Genomic DNA, 8,904 nt, shown 5'->3' with positions numbered 1-8,904 from the left:
TCGTACGTTCTTCGCCTCACAAACTCAAATAAAGAAATTTGTGATGGAAAGCTATAGATCCTACTGAGTAAAGCCTCCTTTAAGATAGCTCTACTTAGGCCTGAGAAATAAGGATGTTTAAAATTCAATATTTAATCAAATGCTCTTATTCACAAATAATTTATTTAACATGCGAGAAATTCCTCCATCACCTTTGTATTTAATTACGTAGTAATTACTAACTTCTGCTCACGTTTATAATAAAATACTTTAGTATGAAAACAATTTGTATTTATCTTATACTAGCTTCTATCATACTCTATCTACATATTCTATCAATTTATATTTTTCGTCCCAATATCAGAATTTCGCACCACATTTTTTTCTATTAATGTCTCCATTGGGCAAAATAAAAGTAATGTGAAGTGCCGAATTATAGGGTCGTTGAAAAATTATAAGCTCGATTAGTTTTATGGCGTTAGGGAATATGATTTACTCGGCTATAAGTTGTTGGACTTATCTAACTATTTTGTTCCGGCCGCTAGAGCCCACTTTACTTCCACGTAAAACTTGGATCTATACGATTAAAGATTTCATCCGGCGATATTGGACGATCGTAATATTTTAACGATGGCCCAACCCTGCAGCTACTCCTTTGTTTTACTGCCCTTATTTTATTATTTATCGAAACATTTGATATAAAAGAGCCATTATCTACAATTTTATGTGATAATTTATCACCCAACCTGCAAATAACAGTAGTATCGCTTTTTAAAAAAGATCAGACACTTACATGTGTGGGAAGAAGATGGATGTTGCTATTTAGGCGGCTTTGAAAAGAATTATTACTAAAATTCCACGTGCCTAATACCATTTTCTTTGGCAGCTCAGGCATGATAAATTAATCAATTAATATTACTATGAATTGCATCCAAGGCAATCCAAGGCTATTCTTTCCTAAAATACAATAGACTTTGGAATTAGTACAATTTTCATATTTTTAGCTACGATATCACGAAGGGATATTATGTTATTACGGATAGTGTTGTTTAGGGAGGTTTTGTAACCAATCCTGGTTTTCTTTTATAAAAAATAATGGAGCTCAAATATCTACACACCAGAGATACGTTACAACATAGTTTACCCTTATATATACCGTTACACATTCTTTCTTATATCACAATGATATTAATACAACGAATAAATACTGCGGTAACATAAATAGCAATACAAGAATAACAATGTCGTTTAGATACCTAACATTTTGTTACAGTAGTTATAATATTACATACAATGTATATGTACGTGATCCAAGAAAGAAATTCTGTATGAAAGCGGAAGACACGTCTTAGTACATTCATAATGACTCAGGGTATTCACTATTCCCTTTATACTCCGATAATATCGGAATATGTAGCGAAGATTTCTTTCGTTCCTTTTATTTTCTTACAGGTTACTTGTAAAACAGGTGGAAATTGAGTTATCTTTTCAAGACAAAGAACGTTAAATACTTATGTACCTAGATACTCTTATACTATTTGCATATATTACCTACGTATTATTAAATAAGTGTAGGTACATAATTAATCCTCTATTTTTTTAATGATTACAATTTTTAATTAATAGGTAGGTATAGTTGGTAATCTGAGTAGGCGCCTATTTTTTGGGCTCATCACAACTTTGGCAGTAAAAATAATTACGATTAAATCACGTAAATTATTCATACCTTAACCTGACGGCAGAGTTAACAATGGAAACGTGCTCATAACATAAACCTCGTTGCTGCTTCAGCATTTATTAGAGAAGTTTATAAATATGAGTGCATCGTAAAAATGTACGTAATCAACGAAGTCGTTTGATCAAACGAGATAAAAATGACAGAAAATGGAAATCCGAAGATGGCTTTACTATGTTCTCTTTAACTGTGTGTTAATTAAATGTACGTGTGACGTTTTTCTGAAAACCGTTGGCACCATTAATTAAGAAGAGTTGTATTTTTAATATAAAAATCTTATTTTCTTCAGATCTGGAAGCAAAAACGATTTCGTTGAATGAAGTGATCACCGCAGAATCAAATCAAAAGGAAGCCTTCGAGACAACACTTCCGCCTAAAACAGGTTGGTGAAAATTGTATTGGTTACTTATATTAAAAAATGCCTTTGACAGCAAAATAAAATATCATAGCGAATTGGGTCCCTCGAAGATTTTACTAGGTATAATGATGATTGGGCGACAGTCGTTTGTCCTAGGTCTGAAACTTCTGATTGTAGGTACCTACTTAAATATAAATATATTTAAATATATTTATAGTACCTATAAATTGAGCTTGCTTTGAACAAACCTAACTCTTGAGTCTCATTTTGCAACTGTTTGCATTCTGTGGAATGTTTAACTGCATCGTTGTCAGAGGTTCTAATTCCGATCTTTAACATGTACCTACCTAGGTGCACATTGTATTTTAAGTATGTATACCTATCCAAGAAGTATTCGTCACTATATAGGTAGTATATACTTAGTTTCTAAGTGGTTTTAGCGCCTAGTCTTTTCCTAGCGCCGGTCGACATCAATCATTCTTCTTTTGTGCTCATTCATCAAGCCTAATATTTAATATGTATTGTTAATTAAACTAACACTCTTGTGTTCTACAACATACCTACACTGTTAGAGTCTTCTCTTTGAGTCACTGGTTCGATTCTATAATGGAATAATATGAATTAGATTTTACGCCTTTTAAGATTAACGAAAAATACTCAATACGTATCTACTTATGCCTGCCTAACTTTAACTTTTTCTTTTATATATTTTTCAGAAGGCATTGGAAAACGTCTGCCGCTTATAAAACGCCTGAAGTCTACCTCGAGGATTAAAGATTTCCTTAAAACAGGTCTATCACTAGGTACGTACCTACTTGATCGAATTGTTTTTTATTTTATATCTAACAGTTAGTAAAGGTGTTTTTTTTTTATCATTCTCCAGATCATTCAGCCATAAGAGGACATACACTATCGCCACTAAAATACAGGAAGACATTTCTGATCAAAAGTCCATTAAGACCTAGAAAGTTAAATCTTTTACAAAAATCAAGATATAAACGTAAAAACCAATCGGCAAAACGCGAAATTAGTGGAAATGAGAGTCTCAAACAAAAATATATTCCACTTCTCAAAAGTCTTAGCATGTTGTTTGATAATCTTCTTAATTCAGACGAGAGCGAGTCCTACGAACGCAAAACAAAGAAATTTAAGCGAAATCGATTTTATTCAGAGGAGACTTTCAACGTCCCCATCAAACTTACAAGTGAATCCGATTATGGAAGTCTTGAACCCAAGTCGCAAGAAAAGACAATTACTGTTTCCACGCCTTTCGCCACTGAGACCTCGCCTTCTCCCAAGATTGCCACCACTGCCGAGGCTGCCTCCAAGACAGCCAATTTTACTGCCACTCGTAACTTCGGTTCTTTCAGACAGCATAAGAACATACCCTTATTACTTACAAGAAATACCTTTAGCAATCGGAGAGTCGATAATGGAGTCAGTAAGAGAAGCGGCACCTCACTTCACGGGGACATTGAAAGAAATATCACCGGGCATTATGGAGATTATGAACATGCTGCCGGAGTCAGAGAAAATGTATCCAGCACAGAAAATGATGAAAAAAATACCTACAGTGATACACGAAGCAGTACAGGAAGCTTTCGACACCCAAGACCCTCGGGACATGGAAATAATACCGGATTATTTCAGAGAGGAATCAGAACTGTTTCCGAAGATAAAACAAAAAACGCAAGCGTCAATGACTCCCTTGGAGAAAATCAATTCAAAAATAGAAGAAACGAAACAAAGAGCCCAAGAATTTTACAAAAATCTGTTCGAAGACTACGAGGATTTGCATCCGAAGATAACGACCACATCACAGAGCATTTTAAGCCCAAAGAAATACGTGAAGAAGGCGACAGCGATGTCACATACATTGACACCGGTTATCAACGAATCACTGACGGAGGTAGCACAGTTACCAAAGAAGATCAAAAAGTTCGTCAAAGAGATGAAACAATGAAACAAGTAGACTCAGCAGGAATATTCAGAAAGCCTTCCTTTAAACGACTCAAAGACGCACACAGTAAAGTTGCCAAAAAAGATCAAAGGGATGATCACGAAAATGATGCAGCGACGCTAGTAAATAAGTCGGAAGACAACACTAAAATCATAACTCTTGACGCCGGTTTACAAAGTACCAATGATGAAAGTAGCACAGTTATCAATGGTAATCAAAAAGATCTTGAAAGCAATGAAACAATAACGACAGTAGATAATTCAGCAGGAATATTCAGAAAGCCTCACGCCTATTTTAAACAAGATGGCGATGCCACAGTTTCCAAAAACGATCATAATATCCATCAACGAAATGAAAATAATAAATTGGTAGATATCGTAGGTGACCCCAACGTCTTAAATGATAGAGCCAGTTATCAGTCAAACACAAACGGAAGTGGCTTAGCTCAAATGAGACACCAAAAAGTTCGACAAGGTAACGATGTGATTTCGTTAGAAAATAATATAGAAGACAATGGCGTAAATGTAAACCACGTTTATGAAGAAACCACTGACGAAGATAGCACGGTTAGCAAAGATCAAAAAGCTGGTCAAGAACAGGAAACAATAACTGTTGGATATAAATCCACAACGTTTGGTGATATCACGCCCACTGACACGAGTAATCAGCAAATTGTTGATGGCAGAGGCTTATTCGCCAATGATCAAAAAGCTGATGATAGTACTGAAATAATGACGTTAAAAGATAAATCAGAAAGCAACAAATGTGTCTTACTCATTGATCAACCAATCACTAAAAAAGGTAGCCTGGTTGCCAAAGAAAATCAGAAAGGTCTTGGTAATGAAATCAATAGGTTGGCAGCTAATGTAACAACAGTTCAGAAAAAAACCCCAGTTGTTATGATTTTTGATGGGTACAGTATAGCAAGACACAAAAATGGTGAAAACAAATTCTCAGAAAAGTCGATTCGTGTCCGTTCTTAGTGAAGGTTTTCAGTGTTAGTATTTTACTAAAACTCTGTATTTTGTGTTTTTGTGTAGTATATTAGAAATAGATAAGTATTTTGTACAAATAATTACTTTTGTAATAAACAAATAAAATTAACGGCGTCCTTTTTTCCCCTTGCTCTTGCTTGTTTGGGCTGCTTGTTGAGGTTGATCAGCAGGTCTGAAATTAAAGAATGGAAAATTAGGCAAATAGATATTCATTAACCAGTTGTATAAAACAATAGAAAATCAATTGTGTCTCATATCAATGTTATATTAATTAAAATTAGTAAGCTAAAAAAAGTTGTGGTGGCCTAGTGGGTAAAGGACCAACCTCTCGAGTAAGAGGGTGCGGGTTCAATCCCAGGTCAGGCAAGTACCAATGCAACTTTTCTAAGATTGTATGTACTTTCTAAGTATATCTTAGACACCATTGGCTGTGTTTCGGATGGCACGTTAAACTGTAGGTCCCGGCTGTCATTGAACATCCTTGGCAGTCGTTACGGGTAGTCAGAAGCCAGTAAGTCTGACACCAGTCTAACCAAGGGGTATCGGGTTGCCCGGATAACTGGGTTGAGGAGGTCAGATAGGCAGTCGCTTCTTGTAAAGCACTGGTACTCAGCTGAATCCGGTTAGACTGGAAGCCAACCCCAACATGATTGGGAAAAAGGCTCGGAGGATGATGAAATAAATAGATTACCTGTTTTGTCTTGTCTTCAGTTTAGGTATTGATTCACCGATATGCTTCATGACAGCCTCACGCGTTGGAAGGTCTGGTTTGACAGGAGTTCCATCATCATTTTTTAACTGTACTCTGATTCTACCTCTGTATAATATTTCCTGTGTGGTAAAAAATAAAAATATAATAATTTTTTTTAGAAGACTTATTTGTTTTATGTTCCAGATTCAGTCAAAACCATTGAATTTTTATATTTAATCGCAAGTGATGAGTCGTGGCATTCCAGCATCTATTTTTGTGTATTTTATTTAACAATAATATTCATATAATTGACCATAACTTAAATCATTATAAAAGTATGACAAAATCGCAATATTATAAAATGTGCCAATATTATCAATACAAAGCTTAGCACTTACCTTACTGGGTTCCCTAGGATACAGCTTGTTCTCAACCCCCACTCTCAAGCCAGCTGCTACCAAAACATCTCTGATCTCCTGATGAGTAGGATTCTCCACACAGTATGATTTGGATAGCTTACGGCCCTGAGCTAGCGTCTTCTTGCTATTCAAGTATGCAGGGTAAATACATATCCATCTGTAAATTGATAAACTTTTTTTAGCATAACGAATAATCCTGCGTTGCATTCAGACTGTTACTATAACAATGCAAATAATCACCATTGATTTACATGAAGTTTAAAAGAATTTTGCACTCAAAACCATGAATATTTAAGTTAACCAGGATAACTTACCTTTCCACGTCGCTGTGCTTCTTCTCTGGATTCCAAGAGCTTATCATAGCAGCCATGATCTACTCTTTATAAAATCTCTTAGAAACGATGTTTTAAGTTAACTCCAGAAAGTAATATTTTAATCAACAATCTGCAATTTTAACAAGAATACGTATTGGTTTTGGTTTTGATTTTCTATGACATTATCAACCTGACAGTGACATTATGTTCCACGTTTTAATGACATTGACTTCAAGTGCATCGTCTTAAAAAAATGCGAAGAAATACCGAGAGATACAGAAATTATTTGTTTCGGTATAACTTAACGAACAGCTGGACAACGGGCACGGCGGCCATTGAGTATGCATTAAATTAATCACTCCAGCTGGAGGCAGGGAGATCTACCCCCAGCTGGGGCGAATGCTGCGTAATGGAAAACGAAATAATGTGTGCAGAAATATGTCCATCATATATTTTATCAAAATTCAACAATCAATTGTAACAAATATTCTTTATCCATGGAAATAACAAATAAATAATATTCATTTTAATGGTTTACCTTTTACACCACAATCTTTTATTATGTCATGCTAGTCATACCAAACAAGCTCGATGTACCAAACCAATATGCCAAATTAAAAAAAATACTGACATTGACATAAATTGAGACTTCTAAAAAAATAACCTGCGAGTGCAAAGCAAAAAGCCTAGTTGTAAAGTTAAAACTTTAAATTTTATTAAAATCTGTGCCTTGTATTTAATTAAGTATAGTGTTAAATATTTAAATCATACATATAACGTGCAATAATATAAATAGAATACTTAGTGCAAAATGTCTCATTTAGTAGTAACGGATAAATACATTGCAGTAGCTAAAGAACTTCATGTGGATTTTTATGACTATTCAACCCATAAAACTATTGACATTCCACTGACGCCCAAGCAGTCCGAGAAGGATTATATATCCGATATTTCAATTTCTAGTGATTCCAGCCACTTAGCACTTGTAACAGCTACGTCAAAGCAACTAATTGTATATGATTTGCTTCAACTAGAACGTGAGCAAACGTTTATTGTACCCAGAAGTGCTAGCAGGATAAGGTTCACAGTAGATAATACGCACATATTATTGGCTGACAAAAGTGGTGATGTGCTGATTTACGACATAAAAAAGGAGAATTCTGGAACTAAACTTCTGGGCCACTTGAGTTTGTTATTGGATGTTATCCAATCAAATGATACTAAATCTATCATTTCATGTGATAGAGACGAAAAAATCAGAGTATCTTGCTACCCCAATACATATAACATCCAAACATATTGCTTAGGCCACAAAGAATTTGTGAATCACATAGAATTTCTGCCACACAATGACAAATTCTTGACAAGTTCCTCAGGAGATGGTACTATAAAAATCTGGGACTTCAATGAAGGCAGATTGATTCACACAATGGATACATCAAATGATGTAAATGATAATCAATTGAGGCAAAACTTTATTAATGTAATGGATGAAGGTGGTATTGAAGTAAATACCTTGCCAATCGTGCATTACACTGCGTCTAAGCTTAATGACAATATGAGTATACTGGCTGCAACCGTGCACACATATAATTCAGTTCTTATTTACTCGGTAAATATGATTGACAATCAATGTAGTCACAAGTTAGAAGAGAAATTAAAATTGCCACGGTTTCCAAGTGCAATGAAACTACACAATAACACACTTTTTGTTTATGATGACACAGAGAGCAGCATCATTGTATATGAATTAGAAGAGAGTGATGGAAAAGTTTCTATCAAAGAAAAAAACAGAATAAAAATGTTTGACAACAAAAATATTGACTCAGAAACTGAAGAAAGTCAATTAGAGTCCATCAAAGTATTGTACAAAAGAAAGTTTGACAATGTTCAAGAGTATCAAGAAAGAAAGAAACAAAGGCTAGAGAAAGCATCAAAATAATCTTTGTTGACAATTTGTTTTATAAGTATTACATTGTTAACACTCAATAAATACATGTTATTCAAATCTATATTTATTATTGATCCACCATAAGTGTTTTCTACCGTATTCAAGACTAGAGCGTATTTTGAATACATTTATTTTCTCGCACCCATAGAAACACAATAGCCTATGTTGGAAAGAAAGAAAAATGATTTAGACAAATATTTTGATTCTGTGGCACTTTTGGGGTGCCAAGTCTCAAGTGTGCATTTCCAACAAATACCTATTAATGAGATCCTAAAGCTGCCAGCCCATGTCTGATATTGGTGACCTATTTTTTTTATAGAAACAGTTATAGAACACGCTGGTAGCAATAGTGTAACAGACATCTTACAAGCAGGCAGCCTTAAGCTAACAGTGGTATCGCAACCCAGGTGACAAATCACTTTCATGACATTTCAACTTTTTAAGTTATACAGAAAAGACTAGGCAGAGGATGAGACAGCTAAACATTTTGGCTCCTGTTGGG

At 34.8% G+C, this 8,904-nt stretch overlaps 3 protein-coding genes across 3 annotated transcripts; 2 read left to right on the top strand and 1 right to left on the bottom strand.

Annotated features, from left to right (window-relative positions):
• The first annotated feature begins 1,804 nt into the window (after positions 1-1,804).
• Positions 1,805-5,200, top strand: LOC124631887. Its single transcript, XM_047166522.1, has 4 exons — positions 1,805-1,918; positions 2,004-2,096; positions 2,789-2,875; positions 2,956-5,200. The coding sequence occupies exons 1-4, from the start codon at positions 1,864-1,866 to the stop codon at positions 5,013-5,015; spliced, it is 2,295 nt and encodes a 764-aa protein (XP_047022478.1). The 5' UTR covers positions 1,805-1,863; the 3' UTR covers positions 5,016-5,200.
• LOC124631886 (signal recognition particle 19 kDa protein) lies at positions 5,055-6,639 on the bottom strand. The gene is made up of 4 exons (XM_047166521.1): positions 6,452-6,639; positions 6,117-6,294; positions 5,719-5,858; positions 5,055-5,199 (listed from the first exon to the last, which is right to left on the bottom strand). Exons 1-4 carry the CDS (start codon positions 6,505-6,507, stop codon positions 5,133-5,135), a joined length of 441 nt encoding a protein of 146 aa, XP_047022477.1. The 5' UTR covers positions 6,508-6,639; the 3' UTR covers positions 5,055-5,132.
• A 445-nt stretch (positions 6,640-7,084) lies between these two features.
• LOC124631884 (tRNA (guanine-N(7)-)-methyltransferase non-catalytic subunit wuho) lies at positions 7,085-8,459 on the top strand. The gene has a single exon (XM_047166520.1). It carries the CDS (start codon positions 7,263-7,265, stop codon positions 8,391-8,393), a length of 1,131 nt encoding a protein of 376 aa, XP_047022476.1. The 5' UTR covers positions 7,085-7,262; the 3' UTR covers positions 8,394-8,459.
• Positions 8,460-8,904: the final 445 nt, after the last annotated feature.

The sequence above is a fragment of the Helicoverpa zea genome, chromosome 7, assembly GCF_022581195.2.
Source record: "Helicoverpa zea isolate HzStark_Cry1AcR chromosome 7, ilHelZeax1.1, whole genome shotgun sequence".
NCBI classification, from domain to species: Eukaryota; Metazoa; Arthropoda; class Insecta; order Lepidoptera; family Noctuidae; genus Helicoverpa; species Helicoverpa zea.
Note: the sequence above shows the minus strand (reverse complement) of the source record. Positions and strands in the feature narration are given on the sequence as shown.

What these genes read in the sequence shown, in the direction of transcription:
- LOC124631884 (XM_047166520.1), top strand. Translation starts at nt 7,263, where the DNA reads ATGTCTCATTTAGTAGTAACGGATAAATACATTGCAGTAGCTAAAGAA.
- LOC124631887 (XM_047166522.1), top strand. Translation starts at nt 1,864, where the DNA reads ATGGAAATCCGAAGATGGCTTTACTATGTTCTCTTTAACTGTGTGTTA. An exon ending in AACACTTCCGCCTAAAACAG is followed by an intron (nt 2,097 to 2,788) that starts GTTGGTGAAAAT and finishes TATATTTTTCAG; the next exon opens with AAGGCATTGGAAAACGTCTG. An exon ending in TAAAACAGGTCTATCACTAG is followed by an intron (nt 2,876 to 2,955) that starts GTACGTACCTAC and finishes ATCATTCTCCAG; the next exon opens with ATCATTCAGCCATAAGAGGA.
- LOC124631886 (XM_047166521.1), bottom strand. Translation starts at nt 6,507, where the DNA reads ATGGCTGCTATGATAAGCTCTTGGAATCCAGAGAAGAAGCACAGCGAC. An exon ending in ATCCTAGGGAACCCAGTAAG is followed by an intron (nt 5,859 to 6,116) that starts GTAAGTGCTAAG and finishes TTTACCACACAG; the next exon opens with GAAATATTATACAGAGGTAG. An exon ending in CTGAAGACAAGACAAAACAG is followed by an intron (nt 5,200 to 5,718) that starts GTAATCTATTTA and finishes CTTTAATTTCAG; the next exon opens with ACCTGCTGATCAACCTCAAC.